Raw genomic sequence first — 25,358 nt, forward strand, 5'->3', positions numbered from 1 at the left:
AACAGGAGCAAGAAAATGGGCCTCGGTCTTACAAACATAAAGAATTGAATTACAGCAGCTTGAAAGCAGATCTCTCTCCAGTCGGGCCTTCAGATGAAAACAGTCTCGACTGTACACCTGGTAAATCACCTTGATTTCAGGCCTTAGAGGCCACAAGCAGAAGACCCAAGCCCGCGGCTGGACTCCTGACCCTGGGAACCTGTGAGACAATAAATAGGTGTTGTTTAGAGCCTCCAGCTGATGGGGACTTTGGGTGAGGAGCAGACCCTGTGGATCACACTGTACTGTCAAGGTCACTCTTGGGTGCTCTGCAGCACCTCTGCCATTCCTGACACAACACCTAGGCAGGTCCTGCAGAATCCCAGACAGCCGCTGTGCAGACCCCAGGCAGCAGCTGTGTAGACCTCAGGCATCCCTGTGTAGACCTCAGGCAGTCCCAGTGAAGACCCCAGTCAGCCCTGTGAAGACCTCAGGCAGCCCTGTGTAGACCTCAGGCAGCCCCTGTGTAGACCTCAGGCAGAACTGTGTAGACTCAGGCGGCCCTCTAAGAGCCCTCCTTCCTGGGTTCTCGCATTTCTGCTCCCTTGCCCTGCTCTCTCGCAGGGGCTGTGCCCGCACCCCACGGCACTGGTCGCCTCTGGGCTCATTTCCACATAGTCCCCAAGGACTTTCTGGGGTTCAGGGCTGACCCTGTCCCGCCTCTGCTTTGGCACATTGGGCACAATGCCAGCAGGGACAGTGGAAGGCGCTGCTGTCCTCCCAGACGCCAGCCTGCCGTGCTCCATCTCCTGGGCCTCCTGCACAGCCCGGCGGGGTCCTGCCCACTGGGGGGCTCGCTGTGTGGCTCCCTGCCTGGAGCCTGCCCTCTCAGCCCCGTGGAAACCCTCCCTCCACCCCAGAGAGTCAACCTGAGCGCTCCCTACGCCAGGAAGCCTGTGCCCCTCGCCCTGCCCCTCGGCCCAGGGACAGGCCCAGGCCTCTGTCCAGGGGGCCTGAAGGAGGGAATGGCCCTCCCTCGCGGCCAGCCCCGCCTCGTCCCCACCCCGCCGTCCCCTTCCTCTCCCCAGGTGTCGGAGCGGTTCCGTCAGCAGCAGCTAGGGCCTTTGTGTTTTCTCAAGAGGAACCGGGCGGCGCGGCTCCTCTTCCTGCTGCACCGGGAGGAGATGATCAGCATTTCTCAGCCGTCCTTACTCGGGGTGAAGTGGAAACATTCCAGCGCCAGGGAGCGGGAGGGGAGGCCTGAGCTTCCCTCCTCCCCTCCTTGCCTCTCCTGGGGGCCCGAGCACAGGCGGGTCCCCTGGGAAGGGGAGACGTCTCTTGGGACGGGATGCCCTGGGATTGTCATTCAAAAATCACACAATCCAGGAATTCTAGCAGAGCTGGGGGTTCCAGGGAAGCCCCTGAAATCAGGTACAGACTTTTGTGAGAATGGGCGTATTTTTCCTAGGGGCCCCAGCCTTTCTCTGATTCTCAGAGGGGCCCCTAATCCCTGCACATTAAGAACCACCGCTCCTCACTCAGCTTAGCAATATTTCTCTTGTGTTATGAGAATACAGATGGCGGGGAGTGGCACTCAGGTGCAGTCAGTCGGCCTAGCAAGCCTGAGGCCCTGGATGGGAAGGGTGGTGGGGACAACGTCCAGCCTGGGTTTTCTCGGACTTGCCTCTCTTGGGTAGGAGTTCAGGGACACCAGGATGGCCAAGAAGCTGCAGGAGGACAAGACCAGGAGGCGTCCCTGTTTGCAACAAATCCCATTACCATGACAACTCCCACCACTGAGGACATCACCATGACAACTTCTGCCACAGGTTCAAATTTTAAAATGACCAATGGAAGTAAAGTGGGCAGTATTCTAATTAGTTTTTCTAAAGTAACCAATGGGAAGGAGGAACTGGAAAATATTCTAATCAGATATATCAAGGTAACCAATGGGAGCAAATGGGGTAAGGTCTTCCATCAGGTCCCTACAGGGCAGAGAAGGCCCCACGGCTCAGGATATAAGACCCTAATTTCTGGACACTGGGGTCTCTCCCTCGATCTCTCTTTCTGCCTTCTCTGCTCCACTCCACCTAACAGAGCGCTATCTTCACCTTCGTGACTTCTGTGTGTCTTGCTCAGTTCCTTGTTGGGGAAGCCAAGGGCCTGGACTTTGACTGGACATCCCAGGGGTACCAGCTTTTGTCCCCTTTTCTTCTTCACCATGCAGAGTGCCTTGTAGGGCACGCACTAGATGCCAGTAGGACACCCCAAATGTGCCCACATATTGCCAGATGTGACCTGAGGGCAAGGTCACCCCACCAGGGGACCAGGGACATAGAGGAGAAGCCACTAGCAGGGATCTATTGTTCTGGAGGTGAGGCTGGGATTGCCAAGGTGGGAAAGCAAAGCCACCTTCCCCTTCACACCCTCTCTGCTGCTGAAAGTTTAAACTCGAGATCAGGTGTTAAAACATGTAATAATAATGAAACGAATGACTGTTAAAATAAATCACCTGTGTGCAGTGGACCACTGCATAGCCATTCAAAGAAGAGGCTGGGACTGGGGCAGGCTCAGGGGCAGAGCCCTGTGACAGGCCCAGGGCTCCATCCCCAGCACCACAAAAGAAAAGAAAGTGAGATAAATCTCTACATCTGATGTATTTCCTGTACACACTTCAAAAACACCACTTGTGGCTGGGGATGGGGCTCAGTGATAGAACACTTGCCTACCGTGCCCAAGTCCCTGGAAAACACACGCAACCTGAGTGTGTGTTATAGCTGTGGATATTTCACATGCTTTACATTTCTTAGTTTGAAATAAAGATTTATTTTATTTTACTTTATTGCAGTGCTGAGGATAAAAAATAAAAAATGTAAATGTATAATTTAAATATGTGTTTGATACATAAAATAGTAAAGTTAGAGCATGCTTATATAAGTAATGTATTTTAAAGAAAAATAACTATGGTTTCCAATACAAAGAAAATATAGAGTGTTATTGGTTAATATTATTAAAAATCTACTCAGTGTTTGGCCTGATAGAGGAAAGTAGGGTTCCTGCCTATGTGTTGAATCTACTGTGTTCTGATTTATCATGAAAATTCCAGACACTATTTCCTGAGACAATAAGGATGAAAAAGGAAAATAATATCTTAGTATTGTCATAAAAATGGTTTCAATGTTGTGGTTCTCTTAAATGGGTCCCAGGGATTCCCAGGGACCCTGGATCACACTTTGAGAACCACTGATGTATAACATGGTTTGTAAATAATACAAGTGTGTAAAAATATAAGTGTGTGAAAAATGGTCACAGATAAACAGGTGGAATGGTGAGACTTCATTATACATGGTTAGAGCTCAATGGGGAAGCATTGTAGGCTCAGGAGACTTCCAGGATTCAAATTTTAGTTTGGCCATTTTCTAGCTGTGTGACCAAGAGAAAATTAATTAACCTCTCTATGTCTGGAATCTCATGTGTAAAATGAAGATGATAATAAGAGTGTCAAACCTCCTTGGGTTATGGAATGTAAGGTGTTTAGGACTTGAATACAAAGTGACTGGCACAGAGGAAAACACCTGGTAAATTATGCAACTAATTTATGCAAACTATTATTATTAAGCATTCTTGGAAAACAGTCAGGTAACATTAGTGAACTGATACTCAATGAGCTCTATAATACATTGACATGTGCAATCAGAAGGTACAGAACTATGTGAGCTCCCTAATATAATGACATTATGTCAAGTAGATGTGCGTATGTTGTTACACCCTCCCTTATAAGTGAATTTAAACACATGCATATATGCTTGAATATACATAGTATATTCCTGAAATATGTTCCAATATTGATATATTCAGGTTTACTTTAGATAAATAATGTGGAACTTTTCTTGACTTTTTAAAAAATAAATAAATCTTTATGGGATCCTATTCCATTTTTAAAATGTAAAAAACAAAAACAAAAAAAACTTGCTTAAGTTTTTATTTGATTTTTTGTTTTAAATTATCTTTTTCTTTGGCTTATTATTTAAAAAGAACATGAGCTATAGGATTTCAAGTTGTTTGGTCTCAGACAGAGTCAGCAAAGATCCAGCACTTGCAACACCAAAACTCCTGCTGCAGGCAAGGCAGGCAGCACCAATCGATCAGCACGACAGACAGCACCAATCAATGGGGACTTCTTCCCCACTGAGCAAATGTTCAGAATCCTTCTAATACTGTGCTCCAAGCAGTCACTATGAATCAATTGGTCTTAACAAAGAAGCTGAAATGTATTTGCCATTGCAAACCTCAAGCATGACCTTCAGAAATTCCTGGAATCATGAAAAATGACTCAGAATATTTCCCTCCGGGAGTCTGACCCTGCTGAACATGAGTTCTTTCCCGAGAACCTATTCACACCGCCCTCCCTGTTCCAGAGGGATTTGGAATCATTCTAAACCATCCCCCTCATTTTTTTTTTTTTTAAAACAGGAAAGGAAGCCAAAGTCCCAGAGATTAAAAGACTTGCTCAAGGTCACAGAATGAGTTTGCATCAGATCTGTAGTCATAAATTACAGCAGCTAGTAGACTTGACTCTGGGGTTAGATGTGCCTGGGCACGGATTCTCTTTTGCATTTTACCAGCTGGGTGACCTCATTTCCCTGCACCTCAGTTTCTTCATCTATTAGATGGGGAGACTGGGATGCCTAGTTCAGGGGAGGTGGGAAGCTCCAAAGAGCTAATAAATAAAAAGTGCTCAACTCATCCAGGAATGGGGCTGTGATGTCACCAACTGTGGTGTGATTCAGAGGTGCTTCTTATTGCCCCTCAAGAGGCTAAATTTAGACATGGCAAAGAATGAGGGGCTGGCCCTATTCTTCCTGTCCAATACACTTGAAGAATAAGTTTTCTGGGGCTGAGTGTGTAGCTCAGCAGTAGAGTGCTTGCCTACATGTGGGAGGCCCTGGGTTCATTCCCAGCACTGGGGGAAAAACAATCTCAAGAATAGGCTTATCCAAGGTCTAGGTTGCTCCCAGTCCCTCACTATAGTGGGGGAGACCACAGAGCTTGGAGCTTATTTCTGAGTCTCCTTCCCTCACCTGCAAAAGCAGAGTGATAATTCTTCCGCACAGGCTGCTGTGAGTGCCTAAGGGGTCGTGTTCAGGAGGAAAGTGTCTGGCTTGTGGTGTGTGCAACAAATGGCAGCAGTTGTTTCTCCACAGAGTGACAGAGCCAAGCATTAGGGAGCCAGCTGCTCCCTGGTGAAGGGGAAGGAAGTCAAGTTCAGAACCAGATGGATGGACTTGTGTCAGCCAGAGGCTTTGTTGATTTCTGTGTGATCCTGGATGAGCCCTTCACCTCTCTGGACCTATCTGCACAGGGAGGCCAATCAAGCCCATGTGAGGCTTGGGAGAGCTGCAGGAAGCACAGCAAGTAGAAAGGCTGGCAGTAGTAACAGCACTGGGAGTGACGATCGTCAAACCAAGGGAACTTTTACCAATCCTGACCCAAGTTACTTGCTGTCCTCATACTTAACACGACCGAATGAAAATGCGTCTGTTCATTACCATTATTAAGTCCCCTAAAACCACTCTAACCTATTCTGCAGCGCTATAAGCCCCCTCCCTCTGGACAAGCAAAGACGTGTTTGAAATAAAGTTTATTGAAGTTTCTGTCGATATTTACATATGATACACGGTAAATAACAGAGCCAGGCCCCCCACCCCACCCCTTTCCCCACCTCCCAGGCCCCCCTCCCCCCAGCCTCATTAAAAATCGCTGCGTAAAGACAGGTTAACTGCTGCGGGCCCCCCTCCCCCCTCCCCCCTAAGATGCAAACTAAAAGCCCCCGTCCCTCCCCTGCCCCCTCCCCCAACCCCGGGGGGGGGGGGGCATTCTGGTTCCGTGTACAACACTGTGCTACCTCGCCCCTCCTCCCCTAATAAGGGGGGGCGGGTGGGTGATTTCCTGGTGTCCTCCCCTTTTCCCCCATCTGTCCATGGGGGCGGACGGGCCCTTAAAAGAGGCCAAAGTTGGGGGTGTGAGATGGGAAGAGGGACATCAATGAGGAGAAGTGCCAGAAAATGGAAGACAAAGGTTTTGGGGGGGGTGTTGACCCCCGCTACTGCCCCTCCCTCCCCCGACGGGGCCTCGAGGGGGGAGAGGCGGGCACAGGTGTGCAGATGGCGTGGGGAAGGTCCCTCCACCCTAGGGTCCCCACCCGTGTCTTTCGGAGAGCGGGGCTGGATGCACCGAGGGCTTGGGTTGTGCAGGTGGAGGGAGGAAAGGGGGCGGGAGGGGGGGGGAGAGGAAGAAAGGCCAAGGACAGTTGGGAAAGCTAGAAGACTGGCTGGAACCCTAGAAGGAAGTCACCTTCAGGAGGCAGGAAAGGCCCAGCCAGCGAGAAAGAACGGGGGCTCTGAGGCGCAGAGAGAGTGGGTGGCAGAGACCCAGCGAGCCCTATCCGCGACCTCCAGCCCCACCCGACCCGGAGCTGTGGGCGGAGCGGCACCCAAGTACCCGGCAGGTCGGGACAGGAGTCGGGGCGCAGGGGAGAAGATGATCGGCATTCCTGGCGGCTGCCGAACCCACTCTCCAGCCCAGCGCCCCTGCAGTGAAGCGGCTCCGGCGGGCTCGGGGGTGCTGGGCTCGCGGACCGGGTGAAGGGGCGGGGCTACTGTCTGGGCGTGGCCGTATGCGGCTTGAGACCCGAGGGCGGGGTCATTTTCAAGTGGAAGGAACCAATGAAGAGGAGAGGTCGGGGAAGTGGGAGGAGCCATTGAAGAGAGGGAGGGTGGCGGGGCGGGGCCTAAAGGTGGAGCAGCTTACTCTGGCGGGAGTATCCCTGGCAGGGGCTGCGGTTCAGGGCGGCCCGCGGGGAGGGGTTGGGCTAGGGGCGAGGGGATGCTCCCAGCAGCCGCGCCTCAGCAGGGCGAGGTGGAGATGTGCAGGTGGTCGGGGTACTTGATGGCGGGAGGGTAGTTCTGCGTCATCTGGATAGAGACGTCGCTTGAGATGTCCGACGGGCTGCGGCCCCGACGCCACGCCTCGGGCTGCAGAAACTGGCCGGAGTAGTCGGAGCAGTCGCTGAGACGCGGACGGTAGAAGGCGGGGTGCGGGCGGTACATCTCCTCCTCCGCGTAGCGCTTGGTGAACAGGTACACCGACATCACGCCGGCCCCCTGCGGCAAGGCACCGTCAGAGTCCCAGAGGCGCCCCCAGGCCTCTTACCAGAGCCCAGTCCACTCCTCTCGCAGAACCCAACAGTCAAGGCTCCAGTCCGCTCTTCCCCCAAGCCCGTGGAGCTCAAGCCCTCAGGCACCCCCTTCTTCCAGACCTGGGAGAACAAGTCCCCATTCCTCACCAGGACCCCAGGAGCTGGAGTTCCCAGATCCCTCCTCTCCAGGACCAGGGGTTAGACCCCCCCAGTCCCGCCATCTCCCTCATAACCCAGAGCCTACATCCCAGCCTCCTTGTCCTCCTGGGCCCAGGAATCAGGCCCCCATACCCTCCTGCCTTGACCCTAGAGTCTGGGCCCCACCGACATCACCTCTTTGAGCAGGAAGGAGGAAGCTGCGAAGGCAAAAGACCATCCATAGCGGTAATGGAAGTACTGTTCGGAGCTGCTGGGCCTGTTCATGACCTCGTCGTTGATGCTGGAGATGTAAAGGACCAAGCCCACCACCAAGGAGAGGCCTAGGGGGAGCAGAGCAGGGGCCCTGGTGCATGAGGAAGTGGAACCCCAGCCCCACAGCACCGCCTTCCCTCCCCCCACGTCCAGGACCCCCTGGGCTGGACCTAGAGTAGGTGCAGGGAGTGTGAAGAGGAACCAACAACCTCCTCTTCACCCTACCCCAAACCCGCCACCCAGACTCTCAGTGCAGCTGGGAAAGCTAAAGATGGACACCAACCAACAATCACAAGCAGGGTGATATGAGCTATGAGGCATCAGGCACTGAGCTCTGTGGGTCCAGAAGAGGCCCAAGGCCACCTGGGGCAGGACCAAGGGAAATCAAGGAAAATTTCCTTTGTCCAAGTCCTAAAGGATGAGCCCCACCATTTCCTGGCAGCGGGAACAGCATGGGCAAGATTTGATGGGGGGCACACCGAGCTAGTCTATCCTACAACATGGGCAACAGCCACAGAATTGAGGTTAGAGAAGGGAGCAGGGATAAGGTCCTGATAGGCCTTGAATGCCAGGCTGAGGAGCTGAGCATGATGCCAGGGGTACTGGGGAGCCATGGCAGCTTGGGGCAGAGGAAGGACACAGACAGATCAGAGTGTTAGAAGACCCTTTCAGGGCTTTGGTGTTGGGAACAGATGGGCAGGGAGTTGTGATATTCTATGGGGAAGAGAACGAGGCCTGAGCTGGAAAGAAGTGACAGCATCAATGATACTAGCAGCTACTTATGTGGGTCTTGGTCTGTGCTAGGTGCTGTTCTCAGCATTATATAGGAAGTAACTCATTCAAAACTCAAAACAACCCTTTGAAGTAGACACATTTTATCACCACTTACAGCGGAAGAAACAGAAGCACATGGAGCGTGTGGAGAAGTCTGGCTTGAGAATTTCAAAAAGCAAATAACACTTTCCTAATATGAACTCTGCTTTTAACAGCAGCCAGACCTGGGTGACTTAAGGAGGCCGTACCATTTCTTGTCCTAAATCCATCTAACGTAGCCTTATCAGAGTCTTCCCTCAGAGTCCTACAAATAAGCATTGTGTGACTGTCACACCCAGAATCCAAACTCCTTTCATTGCCTCTAAGAGGAATCTGCAAACCATGACCCATAGACTACATCCAGTGCACCTCTTGTTTCTGAACAGCTTTTACATAATTAAACGGCTGAAAAACAAGTCAAAAGAAGAATGATATTTTGTAGCATGCAGAAAGTATATGGATTTCTTTTGGCAGTTCTTCAAAAAGTTAAAGATAGAATTACCATATGACCCAGCAATTCCACTCCTAGGTATATACCCAAGGGAATCGAGAACATATGTTCTCCCAAAAAATTGTACACAAATGTTTGTAGCAGCATTCCCCAGTAGCCAAAAAGTGCAAACAGCCTGAATGTCCACCAGCTGATGAATGGATAAACAAACAGTGGGCCATCAACAGAAGGAATGTTATTTGGCCTGCAAAGGGGATGGGTGCCGACCTAGGCTACCACGGGAATGCACGGGAAACTGGTCCAAGAAAGAAGCCAGATGCTAAAGACCACACACCATGTGACCCCGTTCCTACTGAGAACAGGCAACAGCACAGAGACAGGAAGTAGATTAGTGGCTGCCAGGGCCTAGGAGGGAGGGCGACCATAACTGGCTGTTAACGAGGGTGCGATTTCTTGATGGTGATGAAGTGTTGTGACATTAGCTAAGGAGATGGTGGCACAGCTTTGTGAATCTACCAAAAAGCCTATGATGCACATTACATGAACAGTATATTGTGAATTACATCTCAAATTTGAAGAGTATATGAATTTCAAATTTCTGTCCCTATAAACACAAATTTCTTGGCTCACTGCCACACCCATTTGTTGATATATTGCTGACTGCTTTCTACTGCTGTGGAGAGCAGAGTATTGCGACAGACAGACAGCAAAAGTGAAAATCTTTGTGATCTGACCCTTTACAGAAAAATTTTGGTGACCTTGTAGACACTAATACCTGCACTGCCTGGTCCCCAGCAACCTCATCCCTGAGAAGTCCTCCCATCCCTCTGCTTAAGCCACCTACTTCCTTGCTCTCCCCTCTTCCTGGAGTGCATCAAGCTAGTTTCTGCCTCAGGGCCTCCACCTGTGCTGTTCCTGCCCCCGGAATATGCCTCTCCCAGTTTCCTGAGTGCCTTCCTCCAGTTTGTCACCTCTGTTTTTGTTTGTTTGCTTCGGTATTAGGAATTGAACCTGGGGCACTTAACCTGTGAGCAGAGTCCCCAGCCCTTTTTATTTTTTATTTAGAGACAGGGTCTCCTTAAGTCCCTTAGGGTCTCACAAAGTTGCCAAAGCTGGCCTTGAACTTGTGATCTTCCTGCCTCAGCCTCCCAAGCTGCTGGGATTACAGGCCTGAGCCATGCACAAGGTTCCAAATCACTTTGACTACAGGTGTGCACCACTGTGCCTAGTGTTTGTCACCTCTTTTTTTTTTTTTGGGGGGGGGTATACCAGGGATTGAACTCAGGGGCACTGAGCCACACCCCAGCCCTATTTTGTATTTTATTTAGAGATAGGGTCTCACTGAATTGCTTAGTGCCTCGACATTTCTGAGGCTGGCTTTGGACTCATGATCCTCCTGCTTCAGCCTCATGAGCTGCTGGGATTTGCTGGCTGTTTGTCACCTCTTTAAAAAGGCATTGAGTTAAGCCAGGGACAGTGTCACACAACTGCTGCATTCCCCTACTTAGGACATGGAGGCAGGAGTGTGGCTGGATTCCAGAGGTTCAAGGCCACCTGGACAACACAGTGAGACCCTGTCTTAAATAAATAGGTAATAAATTTTAAAACCTCCCTCTTTCAAAATTAGATAAATGCAGATGAAAACTAAGCAGTCAGAAGATCAAAAGCTTCCCAACATCTTCAGGTAAGACTGGGAGAAGGTGAGAGTGCAGAACAGTGTGACTCTGAGCAGGGGATGTGGCAATACCTAACAAAGCCCCGTGTGAATCAATCCTTTACCTCTAGGAATTTATCCTGAAGGCCTCCCTCTGATCATGTGGAAAATCAGATGCACAAGCAAACTCACTGCAGCATGATTTGTAATTGGAGAGGCAGGAAATGCTCTCGTGGAGATGGAATCCACTGTGGCACATCCGTCCAACAAAGTGCTGTGCCTCAGTGAAACAAGGAGGGATACCTCCGGGACCCAAGGCAGGGTCACAGTCCAGACCACACCACCAAGCGCAAGGAGCAAGGCAACTCGTGGACCTGAGTGCTCAGCAAGCTGCCTCTTAGGCGGGAAAGAAGCATGCTTGAAGATACAGGCGTGCACCTGCTTCTCTGTGGAGAGGCGCATGGGAGGCAAAAGGGGTGGGTGCCAACAAGGAGAGAACACTGCACCTCTGAAACTGGGCAAATATTTTATATTAAAAGAGAATCATCCAGACGGGGAAAACTGAAATTAAAAATAAGCAAATAAATTAATCTAATCCTATATTAAATTAAAAATATGGCCACAGTAGGAAGGAGCATAACCTAAGTAAAAGTGTGTGTGTGTGTGTGTGTGTTTGTGGGGGGGGGGTGCTGTGGATTGAATCCAGGGCCTGTGCTTGCTAGGCAAGTGCTCTATCACTGAGCTACATCTCCAGCCCCCAAGCAGCTTTTAAAAACAGCACTTTGCCAAAAAAAAAAAATACCCCAAAAAACAGCACTTTGCCTATATATATCAGACTAAAGACCAAAGACCTACAAAGTAATCTTGAGCCTTTCTTAGTAGATTTTTTTTTGGGGGTGGTGGTGGTAGAATCTAGGGGTAGCAGTTCTGAAGTTATTTCATGTGCATTGTGGGGTTGAGTGGACCCATGAATACACTGATGCTTCAGGGAGTGAGAGCTTCTCACTCAGAAAGAAGAAAGGTACAAACAAAGTAAGGCAAGAAAACTCGTAGAGTGTTTTGATATCATTAGAAGCTCCTGCTCCTTAAATATGTATAATTTCCCAGCCTTCTGACCTGAAGGTCCTGAGAGTGGCACCCCGAAAAGCACTGAGCACACCAAGCCCCCCTGCTCTTGGTTCCTAATGTCATTCCTCACTAAGAGGAACTAGACTCCCTGAAGACACAGCCAATTTGAAGCCAGGGGTAGGGGTGGTAAAGAGCCAGGAGCCATGGCACAGGTCTATAATCCCAGCTACTGTGGAGACCCAGACTGGAGGATCACAGGTTCAAGGCCAGTCTCAGCACTTAGTCAGACCCTGTCTTAAAATAAGAAAACAAACTAAGGGCTGGGACATGGATGGGTGATAGAGTGCTTCCCTAGCATGGGTGAGGCCCTGGGTCCCATCCCACAAGGACCAGCTAGAAGACCTTCCTGGTAGTCGAATTGAGGACAGTATGAGCACCAAAGTGAATGATTCAAGCAAAGTCATGTGACAAGATGAAAAAAAACTTTTTTTTAAGTATGAGTCCATGCTGATATTTCTAAAACTTAATAAGAGAAATAAGGTTGGCTTCAGTAGCATCCCCATTTGTACACGAGGGTGGCACGTTTTAGGTGCAAGGGAGCATCACCAGGGACGCTGAATCGCTAGACGACAGAACCTCCCCATAGACTGTCTATGACACCGCCAATCATCGGGCAGGTGGACTCCAAGGGCCCGTGTGGAAGGCTGAGCTAGTCTCTGCTTCCTTCGGGTAGTGCTCCCGCTGAGAATGCGTAACCCGGATCCACTCACAGGGACACCGTGGGACAGTCTACAAAACCACTGACTGCACAGTTCAAAAACGCCAACATGAAAGATTGGGGGAAAAAAAGCATCGGAGGTATATAAAAGAGGAAAGAAAAGCGTACAGAGCATCGACTGCACAGACCCACAGAGACAGCCCAGTGCGAGCAGAGCAGGCGGGCAGCAGGCCCTGGCCGCAGAGGGAGGAGAGCAACAGAACAGGAGAAAGCAGGATTCCAGAGGAAAATGTCCTCGTGTGCATCTGCACAAACTCGCTGGAGGCGCCCAGGAGCGCCCAGAGGCCACGGTCAGCTTCTCGGAGTTTCTAAGAAGTGTTCAGAGAGAATAAAGTCTGCCAAGGAGAAAAGAAAATTTGAAGACAGGGCAAGGGCAGAATGAAAGGGAAAGGGCCACCTAGATCTTCCTGAACGGGAAAGAGAAGTTCAAAGATCCCAAAGCACCCAAGAGGCCTCCTGTGGCCCTTTTCTTGTTCTGTTCAGAGTATCAAAGGAGAACATCTCGGCCTGTCCACCGGTGACTTTGCAAAGCAGCAGAAACAGGAAAGGCCTACTGCTGCCCACGAGGCTAAAGGCAAGCCTGCGGGGCAAGGAGAGCGAGTCTTCAAGGTGGGAGGAAGCCAACCCGAGAAAGAGGAGGGAGACAGGGAGGACCACAGGGCGCGAGGGGGAGGGGGGCAGATGGATATGTTGAATGTTTTCCTCTTTATAGCATCTAACTCCCTGTACCTAGCTTACTCCTTTCAAAGAAAAAAAATATGATTTTTTTTTTAATCTGTAAGGAGATTAAAGAGACAAAGGAAATGCAAACCATGGCCCTAGGTTGGATCCTGAGTCAGAAAAAAAATGACCACAAAGGAGTATTGGGGCAACTGCTGCAATCTGGGTATGGACTATGTATTACCTGAAAACATTCAACTTTCTGAGTTTGACTATTGTACTGTGGTTTCATAAGAAAACGCCCTTATAGCTGGGCGTGGTAGAGCAAGCCTGTAGCCCCAGTGACTCAGGAGGATGAAGCAGGAGGATAGAAAGTTCAAGGCCAGCCTGGGCAATTTAGCAAGACCCTTTCTTAACATTTTAAAAAAGGATTGAGGATGCAGCTCAGTAGTGAAGTGCCCCTGGGTTCAATCCTCAGTGCAGTCGGGGTGGGGGGTGGATGCCCCGTTCTTAGGAAACATGTGCTAAACTATTTAGGAGTGAAGTGTTTGCAACTTATACTCAGGTGTTTCTGTGTGTACATCCATGTGTATGCACAATGTATATATTACATATGTGAGTACACATACAACACAAGTGTACATGTACACGTGGGTAGAAGCTGGTCTAGGTGAAAGCTATCTGACAGTTCCTGGTATCCTTTTTGCAACTTTTCCATAGGTTTGCATTTTTTTCTAAAAAAAAAAAAAAAAATTAAAATAAAAATGAACACAGCCCACAGTGCTGCAGTGTGGCCTTGCAAATTACTTCTTCGTTGCAAAGAGAAAAGCCTACCTCATCAATGGAGAGCTCTGATGGACATCACCTGTACCAAGGGCTCAAGTTTCACGTGGCTGAGGCTGACAGGGGCAGGGGGCGGGGACTGCCTGACATTAGCTGCTACTGAAGTGATCCAAAAGTCAGAGCAGCACCTCCGAGTTTTCTGGGTAACCACGTTTAATCTGCTGTCATCGAGCCTCTAGTCTGACAACGTCCAGCTTACAGAAAATATAAGAAAGAGGAATAGATTAAATGAGGAGTCGGGTCAATGAAGGCTGGGGATACTCTGTGGGACCCCCTGTCCTTCAGGGGATGATGTGTGAATCAAGGTGAAAGTGCCCGAGCCAGAGAGCAATCCCAGTAGCTCAGGAAGAGGCCCAGACATGAAGCGTCTGTCCATGGGTGGAATGCAGGAGGACGCGAACAGCACCACCTACCTATGAAGTGCTCTTGCCAAAAACAAACCCAGATCTGCCCAGGCTTCCCGAGATCTTAGATGGCTGAATACACGGGGACATGATTGGGAAACTCCAGAATGTGGGAATTCTACACGACAAATAGCCAGATTTCTTCAAAATACAAATGAAAAATAAAAATAAAAACATACAATCAAGGAGAGGAACTGAGATTAAAAGTCTTCAGAGATCTATCAACTAAATGCACATGTGGAATTTGGATCCTGATTCGCAGCAAACTAGCCATTAAAAGACACTGAGGAGCCCGGTGGGAGGACTGAACGCTAACCAGATAAGATATGATATTGAGCAATTCTTCTTATTTGTTTGGGCTCGATAATGGCAACATGGCTATAGTAAATAAAAGAGTACTTTCTAACTCAGGGATATACTAAAATACTTGTGGACAAAATGGGTTGCTGTCTGAGGCTGGCTTTAAAATAAGGCAGCAAAGTACAGAAAGGGGACACGGTGGTGTGACTATAAAAAGCCCGCCATATGCTGGCAATCGTTGGAACCCAGTGAAGGGTGCCCGGGGCTTCCCTAACCAGTCTTTCCATATTTTCAGAATGAAATATATTTTGAAAGTCAATGTTGGAAAAGAAACATTGTGGCACAACCAGTCTCCATGACAAGAGATTTATTAACGAAATGCCGCGCGTGAACCTAGACCCAACCCTTGTTCTGAAGGGAAAGCTCAAAAGCAGTCTTCCTCCTTCCCCCCTCCCTCTCTCCCTCCTTTCCTTCTTTTCCTTTTCTTTCTTTTTTCTTCCTTCCTTCCTTCCTTTCTTTCTCCATAACATTGAGGACAGAACCCAAGGCCTCCTGCATGCTAGGCAAGGGCCCTACAAATGCGCTACACCCCCAGTCCAGAAAAAAGACATTCTTGAGAGACAACTGGGACAGTAAGAAAACGGATTAAATTATATTGTGGAATTTTTATCAAATTTCTAACTGTGCTAGCAGCATTGTGGTCCTATGGAAGAGTGTCTGCATCCTTAAAGGATGCACGCTGACCTTGACTTTTTAGAGATGAATTATCATAATGCCTACAACTTACTTTCAAATAACAAAGCCAAGAATGTGTATGGTGTGTATAAAAAGGAGTGGGGGGGGGCAAATATTTTAGATCAGGTGATTCTGATGGGTGCGACAGAGCAATGACTCACTCTCCTTCCTTAACCTGCTTGGTATCCTTTGTGGCACGCATCACCACTTCACATGCTCCTGCTTGTCATTTCTTTTCTTTCTTCTTCTTCTTCTTCTTCTTTTTTTTTTTTTTTGTTCTGGGGATTGAACCCAGGGCCTTGTGCATGCAAGGCAAGCACTCTACCAACTGAGCTGTGTCCTCAGCCCTTGTCATTTCTTTATTGTACACGTCCCCCAACTCACGAGGAAGCTGGGGACTCTATGATGCCAGTACACGTCCACTTGGTCCTCCTGGGTAGCATTCTTGGCACCTAACAAGATACCCAGCAAGGGTGAGTGCATAAACACTCTTGCCAGGCAAACGGAACCTCTGCAAAAGCACATTGACTGCCTTTGTCTCTTCTTTTAAATCTTAACTAACATATATTTTTGTGCACTGGAGATTGAACCCAGGTAACACTCTAAGCTACACTCTGACCCTTTTATTTTTTTATTCTGAATCTTGCTAAGTTGCTGAGGCTGGCTTAGGATTTGCCATCCTCCTGCCTCAGCCTCTGGAGTAGCTGGGATTACAAGCAGGCACCACGGTGCCTGGCCTGCTCTTTCATTCACTCCAAATCCCACTATTCATTCATCCCTTCTAATAATGAAACTTTCCTCACTCTGGACACCATAGCACTTCCGACCTCTAGTATTCCATAATTTCGACACTTGGGAAGAGAGAGCCTGAGAAGTGCTATCCAGTGGAAAGCCCTTGAGACAGGGTTGAAAGACAGGCAGGTTTACAGGGAAGGAATACCAAGGAAGCCCAGATGCCAGCCCCACTCAGTGCCTAAACCAAATGCAGGGGTCATCTCCATCCCTCTCTCTCCACGTCACAAAGAGTCATCACCCACCAAATGGTCCACTTTATTTCTGGGTTCTTCATGTATCAAAACCCTCCCTGCAGCCCCAGGTGCCTAGCCCAGCTTGGCCCTTATTCTCTATGCCTGTGTCATTGTTTCAAAACCTTTATCATCCTGCTTCAGATACTGGTTCTCTCTAAAAACAGGATGGACTCTAGCCCTCTGTGCTCTCAGCTCCTCTCGGCTCCCTGCTTCCCACAGGGGAGGCATCCACCTTCAGCCTGGAAGTGCAGGGCTGATCCAGTTCCTGCTGGTGACCCTGCCTCCCACCCACTCCAGCCTGGAGGTGAGCCCCTGCTTTACCTTACAGTACTAAGTAGCCAACAGTCCCCACCAGCAGAGCCAGAAGCAGGGTCTGTAGCAAATATCTCCAATGAGGAAAAGGCTTTTTAGAAAATAAGCCATTCTTTCCTTTCTCCATCCTGGCCATTTCACCATGGCTCTGATTCTCCAAAACACACACACACACACACACACACACACCCCTCCCTCCCTCCCCCCTTCCTGTCTCTGTAATCTAGCTCTCATACTCTCTTCCCACTCCCTCGACTACACCTGCTCCATAATTCTTAGATCACAGTAGGCAAAATCAAGCTGAATAGAACCAACCTGGCTTCAGAACAATGGGGTTTCAGCACCATGGACAGCTGCTCCCGTGCCTCTACACATGCTATGAACATTTCCATACAAGGCAATTTCCTTTCTTCATTGGAAAAATCCTCCCTTGCCCTTTCAGCACCAACGCAGGTGCCACCTCCTCTTGGAAGCCCTCCCTGGCCACTGCCCATGCCACCCGACTGTCTTGGGTGAATGCATCTCCCCTTTTCCAGAACGCCCTGAGCGGTCACTCCCCCTTCTACACTCCTCCATTCTGCAAACACTCTAGCGTCTACATCACACCGGCAACTCATCCAGGCTCTGCAGACAAGCAAGCACAGGTTTTGAAAGGTCCGTGCCCTTTGGGGTTTACATTCTGGTAGAAAGAGGCTGAAAACACACGAGACGAGAACAGCAGTAAATACTATGAAGATACATAAGGGCTGCTGGATTTGTTAGAGAAGGCAACTCTGAAGAGAAAAAGGTCTGAGCCCCTTGAGGACGAGGAGCAAGTGACCCACACAGAGAGGAATGTGGGTTAGACATCCCAAGATCAGCCTGCGATCCATGTTCTGAGTCAAGAGTGCCAGTGGGTTAGGAAGTGGGGTCAGAGGTTGAGCAGCAGCCAGATCGTGGAAGAGCTTGTGGGCTGGAGTAGGCATTCTGTATTTAAGTCCACCGAAAGGAATCGAGTTGGTGGTGACAGGCTCTGACCAAGGCCCAGATTATATCTGGATTCCTGTTTAGAGTGGGTTGTATCTCCAGGGCCAAGCACCGGGTCTGGCACACAGGATGCCCCATGACTGCACGAGTGAGCAGAGGTACAGGTCATGGGTGAGAGCAGTGTGTGTACGCTTGTGCATGTGCTTGCCTCTTATGGCCTAGAAAAAGAAAATCAAGGCCCTCTACCCCACCCCCAGCAAGTCATGTGGTTCCATTGATCCCCTTGTGATGTCCTTCTCTCCTACAACTGTCCAACTGCCCCTATGCCCACACCTCCATCCCACACAGACCTCATCGGCCCCTGCATGGGCCACTATAGGAGCCACCTCCTCTGTGACACCACTTCCAGTCTCCTTCCCCTAGTCCATGCCCAGAACAGTTCCTGAGGGATGTTTAACCCCCAGAAATGCCCCTCTCCCTCCCCGGCCCCAGCCCTTACTGCTTTCTCTAGAACCAAGTGCCAAATCCATCAATAAACCCTCCCCGGGCAACCCCTGTGTGTCTCTGAGACTCAGAGTCCTCTTTGTGAACATGAGGTGATTGGACCAGGTCATTCTGTTCCAAGATCTAAGATACTGGTGTTAGGTCCTTTGTTTTTAGAATTTTTAAAATTTTAGTGGGGCAGGGTAATGCCATGGTGTGGGAGGCCTGGGTTGGAATCCATTTTTAATGCAAAAAACTTAACCTCTGAGTATTTCTGTTTCCTCAGTGGTAAAATGGAGATAATAATGGTACCTGCCTTGTAAGTCAAGACAAATAAATAACTTATTTGTATAAAGTGCTCAGAACTGCTGGCCCCACGGCACTCTGTGTGACTGCTATTACTTCTGCATTTCAGTGTTTGTTCATTTATTTCCCCTATATGTTGAGTACGCACTCTTTCAGTCCAGGCACTTTACACCCATGATCTAGATCAGGGGTTGGCCAACTACAGTTTGGTTCACCAAGTGTTTTTGTATGGTTTACCAGCTAAGAATTTTTTTTTTTTTTTTTTGTCTACTGGTGGGGAAAAATAAAAATAAAAGAAGCACACTATTTCATGACACATGAAAATTACATCAAATTAAAATTTCAGGGTCCATAAATGAAGTGTTATTGGCAACAATTCAGCAAGAGAAGGTCTTAAGTCACCTAGGAAGTGTTAGTTGTAGGATTTGGACCCCGGTCATTCTAGGTTCGCCTCCTGTGCCTCTACCCACTGTACCCCATAAGCCTGAGGACACAGGAATGGTTCCCTGGGATAGAACACTTTGGTTGTAGTCTGGGAAATAAACTCAAGGAAGAGTTTCAGACATAGGGTTCGATCTCTTCCAAGTGACTCTTGTTGGATCAGAAGTCTGACGTCCAGCCCTGACTGCATCATTGACTCTCGGCTTGACCTTGGGCAGGCAGTTCCTGGTGCAGTGGTGTGTGAACACGTGGTTTGGGAGAATACCCTTGGTTCTAATCCCAGTTCCATTGACTGGCTGTCACCTCCTCTAGTCCCTCTCCATTTCTGTGAACTGCAAACAATGGGGCTTTCCTCCTAACGTTTTTGGGTAGGTTGAATAAAACTCCCCATGCTACCTACTCCTGCCCCACTTTCTCTCTCTAGGCCACTATTTTTCTATCTGAAAAATGATGAGACCTTGCTGCTCTGACACTCTGGGATGGTGATATTCTACATGTCTTATTTTAGCTCAGTCTGGCTCCACATGCCGTGATCTGAGTTTGCTCAGAGGTTGCACCCTGGTTTCCCTGGAAAAGGTCTCCTCAGGCGAGGTTGAAGGCTCGGGGGAGGTGTGGCTAGAGAGCTGTGTGAGGAGCAGGGAGGAGCCTGGAGGAGGGGACACTGAAGAGGCTTCTTCAACTCTGCACAGTCAACCAGAAAGACGAGGCCAAGGGCAGCTCTAGGGGGACAGCATGGAGGTGAGACACACGGCAGGGTTTGTTTATCAAACATCAGCTCAGCTGCAAGTACCTGACTTCAGCTCAATTAAATTGTGGCAAATTCATTCAAATGGAATTGGAGAACTGAGTCAGAATGAATTGGGGTCAGCTGGACTGGACTGACAGGCCTCCCATGTTTGAGCTGCACTGGGCTAAGCTGGACTGAAGTGGACTGCACCGAGCTGAAATTTGGAAGGGTAAAATCCAGAGTGAAGTCTACTGGAAGTCTGAGCCCTTGAGTCATCTGGTACCAGTTTAGTCTGGTATCTTGGGCAACTCTTTGTGTGTGTGTGTGTGTGTGTGTGTGTGTGGTGTGGTGCTGGGGATTGAACCCAAAGGCTTTGTGCACGCAGAGCAAGCACTCTACCAACTCAGCTGTATCCCCAGCCCTCTTGGGCAACTCTCTACACAATTCTGGATCTCACGACCCTGCTTTATCAAGCAAGTGATGATAACAACTCTGAGAGATATCATGAGAGGAGTATGAGATCATACAAAGAGCCTCTAACCTCAAAAGAAAGGAAAAAGAACTGTATACAAATACAGAAGTCTAGCTAACAACACGCACAGTGGAGTGTTTAGGGTTAAGTGAACAGACACCTGAAATTTAGTTTGAAACCCATCTAAAAAGTAAGAGAGATGAATGGAGGGTTAGAAATATAGACAGAGGAACAGATATAGGATAACACAAATCTAGCAAGACGCCAATCGTTGACCCAAGTCCTGCACACATGAGCATTCACTACAAAACTTTTGACTTTCTCTTTGAGAAAAATTAAAATGTTGCACAGAAAATAAAGAGCTTTGTAAACTGTTAATCACTAAAATATCAGTGGTGGTTAAAAATACAGCTCTGGAGGCGACTGGCGTGCCTTTGATTCCCAGCTCTGCCTCTCACTAGTTGTGTGGCCCTCAGCAAATGACTTCATTCCTCTGAGTGTTTGCTTCCATATCTGTAAAATGGGGCTATTAATAGCACTCACCTCACAGGGTTGTTGTATCAGAACAGAGCAGGGCAGCTTATTAGCACCCAATACGCATCTGCTATGATTTGGTTCTCTAAGCAATGCTGTGCAGTGGGCACGGTGCTAGCTTCATTTCATGGAGAAGGAAAGTGGGGTTCAGAGAGGTTCTGCAACTCCTCCCAAGACACACAGCAAGGAAACAGCTTTCTAAGTGGGAGAGGGGCCACTTGAAACAATTTCCCCAACTTACAAGTTCTTTCCTTCAGCTCACCTGACAGGATGAAGAAGATGCCAGAAACGAAGGCTAGGATGGTCCTCTGAGGGCGTATGTGGCCGATGTTGCTGATGACGAAGGCCGTGAAAACGAGGAACAGACTGACCATGGGGAAGGGAGTGGCCGTGCGCACTGTCTCTGGGAGAGGCGGACAGTGAGAGGCAGGGTGAGGGGGACTCTCCAGTGGGACACCTCCCCAAGCTCTCATCACCCTGGTCCCTTCGGCTCCTCCCCTTCCCCGTTGACTCCTCCCCTTCCTGATACTTCCCGGCTGACTCCACCCTTCTCCAGGTCACACCCCGGGCTTGACCCCTCCCCTCCCCTTTCCTGCGACTCCTCCCCGCCCAGGCCCCGCCCTTTCAACCTGCCCCTTCTCCCTCCACTCGGTTTTCCTCTAGCCTCTGCTCTTGGACCCCTCCCCTTCCCAACGTTGTCCCTCCTCCCGTGACCCCGCTAGTTTTCTGGGCACCTCCCCCCTCTTCCCCTCACTCAAAATATTCTCCGTGTTTTCCGTCACCAAGTTGATCTCTGGTTCAAGGAAGTATTCCGAGGCCACGCAGCGACCCTTCTCTCGACCTGGTGGGAAGACGAAGATGGCAGGATGACAGGGACGTTCCAGAGAGGTCGTTAGGGGCAGGACGGACAGTGCGTCCCCAGGACGGAGATGCCACACTTCCCCCGAGGGTTCTGGGCTGCTCTGTTATTAGGAGTGGGGATGGGGTAGGCGGGATGATCAGGAGTTCTTGTGAGTTGCCCTGGGGACACCTGGTTGGAAGAGGGCAGGGCTGGACCTGGGGTCCTCAGAGAGTAGACTGTTCACCGAAGACTCCAGGACCCGATAGGAATAAGGACGCAGGTCAGGATTCCTGAAAGGCCGGGGTCTCTGTGGTCAACCGGAAGGCTGGATTCTTTTATCCGGCCCATGTCACCCTGGAACTGTCCAGGGGACTCTGACTCAGACTACCGAGTCTAGAGTTAAGGAGAGCAGGGGTGGGCAGGGGTCTGAGGACCTGAAGTCTGTCAGCATCAGGCTCCTGGTCTAGCGAATAAAGGGCTAGGCACGGGCTCCACATAGAAACCTGGGCTTCCAGAAGGGAAGCAGGGTCGGCTTCTGGATTTCGGGAACGGGGACTATGGATAAGTACTCAGGGTCCCAGGCAAGGCTGGACGGGTGGGCAAAGAGCAGGTGAGCTGCTGCACCTGCAAAGAAGCAGACTCGCCAGAGGCCAGCGTGCAGCGCCATCTTGACCTCGGTGGTCTGGTTCTGCGGCAACACGGTGCCCTCCTCCATGTACAGCCAGTAGTCCGTGCTGACCGCGATGCCCACGAGGAGCAAGCCGCATGCACCGAACACGCTGCTCAACAGGGTCAGGGCGCGGCTGCTGCAGTGACTCATCCTCAGCGGCGGGGGGCGCCCTGCGGGGCCTGCGGAACCAAAATCTGAGGTGCAGAACCACGAGCGGATTCACCCAAGTCCCCAACCTGTGGGGCCAGTTGGTATACGGGGCCCTGGCCAGAAAGCTAACTCCACAACCAAACTCTCAAACACGAATTCTGTGTCCTGAGCCACCACCCGGCCCTGCATACTGACTGGAGCCACCAACCGTTGACCCTCAACCTCAGGATGGGCCTTCTGGTATCTGCTAACTGTGCTCTGGCTCCAGGTTCCTAACCCCAGGTTTAGATTTCCAACCACAAGCCTCAAATCTACTTATCCCAGGCCTGGACCTGGTTCCAAATGTCATGGCTTTTATCACAAATTCTAATTCCAGATTTTCAATTCCATCACCAGACTCCCAGCCCTAACCTCCTGCCTTGAACTGAGAACCTGGTCTTAGAATCAGAGTCCCCAACCTTGAGCCTGACTTGGTGACAGAGAACTATTAGGCTGACAGGCAGCTTCAACCGTTATTCTGTCCTGACCTAAGCTCCCAGACCAGTACCCATCATCTCAACATTAAGCCAGGACTTAGGTGCCTGCACCTGGTGCAGTAGGCTCAGATTCTGGATGCTGTGTAACTTGACCTATTCAGAAACTAACCCATGTCCTGATCCAATGCCACGATATTTTTCCTTTGGACCCTGTCTCTGAACTGCAGAAATCCCCTAAGTGGGTCACTAATCAAGAATTCCTAACCCCCATATCTTGGTTTCAGACCCTTGACTTCAAGCTTACCTGAGACTTTGAGCAGAGACCCCATCAAAGCTTAAACTCTCGGACTTGACCCTAACACCCCATTCTAACACCATGAACTTGACCCATGACCTTCTAAAGCTGATCCTGTGCCTTGACCTCAATTTGGCACTCCAATCTAAGATCACTGCCACAATCCAGAGCCAAAATCCCAGAACCCTAATTTCACCCTCCCAGATCAGGCAGCCCCTGAACCTGGGATACTGGGTCTTGGTTACAGGCTTCTGGATCCCAGGACAGTGAGACCCAGAGACCTGGAACCATGATCTTGACTAGAGACTCCAGAATGCCTAAACAACAAGCTGGGGGTACTCTTGACCCAGCATCCCAACCAGAGCATCCCAGTAAAACTAGGATCCTCATCTGCTGGCTAGAAATCAGAGAACTAGGAATTTTAGGATCCCATCCCCCATCAAATGACCCAAAAATTCCTTACCAGAGATTCTGCCCCTGACTTCTCATGCTAGGACTTCTAATAACAGACACTCTTCAACATCAACCATGGAATGCAGATACCAACACTGAACCCCCTGAACAAGAAATCCCCAGTTCATACTTATGGTCTCCCAAAGTCCAATTGGCAACCCAGATATTCCAACCAGGAGGCCCCTAAACATGAAACGGAAGGATTTCCAGTTCCTCACCTGCAATCCTCATATCCCCCTTCCCCTAAACCACACAGTGCCATGATATGGGGGCTCACCTTGGGATCCTCAGCCTATCTCAGCCAGAGACCTCAACATCCCCGAATACCAGCTCTATCCATCTTTTTGACAGAAAAGTTTGAGACCCCCTAAATACTCGCCAAACAATGTAACCAAGACGTGAGACTCCACCTTCCTTAACTAGAATTCTTGAAACTTTGAAACTCTGTCCCACCCCAATAAGGACCCCGGAGTCTAAGACAAGCCCCCACCCTCCTATTCACAGCATCAAGATCCCCCCCAGGGATCAGGGACTGGCAAAGCTCTAGCTAGCTTTTCTCCCAACCCCCACCGGCTGGCTCCAGGGCTTGACCGCCCGCTGCCTGCTCGGCTCCAGTCCTCTCAGTTGGGAAGCAAGCATCCTAAACCCCGTCGCCGACTCTCTTGTCCAGGTAGCTGACACTTTCTTCTGTCTGCCTCCACACCCAGCTGGGATCTTGCCGGTCTGCACCCCTTCGAACACGCGCCTTCCTCGCTCCAGCCTCCCCTCTACCTGGCCGGCCGAGAGCTCCTTATTCTGCAGCCCATCCTCCTATGGGACCCTCCCCCCAGGCCTGGAGCCTCCTTCTCGTCCTTTACCCCAGGCATTTGAGTCCCTGGGGTCCTACTCCTCAAACCCGCAGTCCGAACTCCTTCTCCCTTCAATCTCTTTTTTTTTTTTTTTTTTTTTTTTCTTGTTTTTTTTTTTCCCTTCAATCTCTTGGGGAGACGGTAACTCCCCCTTTCTGGGGACCCCTTTCCAGATTCACACCCGGCTTTTCCGGCCTGTGCCCTCCACCCTCACTCCAGGTACCGCCTCTCAAGGACTCTGCCTAGACCCTCCCCAGTGGCAACGGTCTCCGAGACACCGGCGCTGGGAGTATAGTTTCCCGGCTCCGGGACCCTCGGACCCGGTCCTCCGGGAATCGCCAGGCCCAATTTCCCCTACATCCCCCCAGCCTCCTGAATTCGGGGGTCCTGACCGCCGGAGTCCCACCCCAGCCGCCACTCAGGCCCCTTCGGTCCCAGCTGCGGCTTCCACTCTCCTCCAGGGCCCCCCCCCCCCCCGGCCTTCCAGGACCCTCCCCTCGCGCTCACCTCGCTCAGGGCTGGGCGGACGCTCCGGGCCGCGGGCCCCGCAGCCGCATGACCGGCCTCGCGGCTTCCCCCGGCCGCCGCCGCCGCCGCCACCGGGGTCGCCGGTGCCAGCGCCCCCCGCCCCCGCCCCGGAGCCCGGCGTCCCGGCCCCCTCCCGGCCTCCCACCCCCCACCCCCCGCGCCCGCGGCCTCACTCGGCGGACGGAGCCGGGAGCAGGGACCGGCGGCCGCTCATTGGCTACTGCGGAGGAGGGGAGGGGCGGGGAGGGAGGGGGAAGGATGCAGGGAGGGAGGGAGGGAGATGGGCCTTGGGGATGGGGGAGGCAGAGAGGGAGAGAGAATGGGAACAGAGGCAGAGCGCCCGGGAGGGACAGGCACAAAGAGAGACAGGAGAGAGAGAGAGAGAGAGAGAGAGAGAGAGAGAGAGAGAGAGAGAGAGAGAGAGAGAGAGAGAGAGAGACCTTGAGGCTGGGAGAGTCAGGGACCCACGGGTCCTGAGACCGTAGGAGACAGGGAAAGGGAGAGACAGAGGACTTTAAGATCCCTTACCCCCTC

The 25,358-nt window shown here is 50.6% G+C and overlaps 1 protein-coding gene across 1 annotated transcript; it reads right to left on the reverse strand.

The window, feature by feature from the left end:
• Nucleotides 1–5,889: 5,889 nt before the first annotated feature.
• Nucleotides 5,890–24,884, reverse strand: Cacng7 (calcium voltage-gated channel auxiliary subunit gamma 7). Its single transcript, XM_046431168.2, has 6 exons — nucleotides 24,804–24,884; nucleotides 22,029–22,253; nucleotides 21,318–21,404; nucleotides 20,826–20,966; nucleotides 7,511–7,656; nucleotides 5,890–7,142 (listed from the first exon to the last, which is right to left on the reverse strand). The coding sequence occupies exons 2-6, from the start codon at nucleotides 22,222–22,224 to the stop codon at nucleotides 6,885–6,887; spliced, it is 828 nt and encodes a 275-aa protein (XP_046287124.1). The 5' UTR covers nucleotides 22,225–22,253; nucleotides 24,804–24,884; the 3' UTR covers nucleotides 5,890–6,884.
• Between the last annotated feature and the right edge of the window lie 474 nt (nucleotides 24,885–25,358).

This window comes from Marmota monax, unplaced genomic scaffold (assembly GCF_021218885.2).
Source record: "Marmota monax isolate L192 unplaced genomic scaffold, Marmota_monax_Labrador192_F-V1.1 WCK01_AAM20220418_F8-fsc00215, whole genome shotgun sequence".
Taxonomy (NCBI): domain Eukaryota; kingdom Metazoa; phylum Chordata; class Mammalia; order Rodentia; family Sciuridae; genus Marmota; species Marmota monax.

Bases quoted from the DNA above. Each gene is read 5' to 3' on its own strand.
- Cacng7 (XM_046431168.2), bottom strand. From the start codon at position 22,224: ATGAGTCACTGCAGCAGCCGCGCCCTGACCCTGTTGAGCAGCGTGTTC. The intron at 21,405-22,028 runs GTGCAGCAGCTC...TCTTCCCACCAG, and splicing joins GCGAGTCTGCTTCTTTGCAG to GTCGAGAGAAGGGTCGCTGC. The intron at 7,143-7,510 runs GTGATGTCGGTG...GCCTTGCCGCAG, and splicing joins CCTCCTTCCTGCTCAAAGAG to GGGGCCGGCGTGATGTCGGT.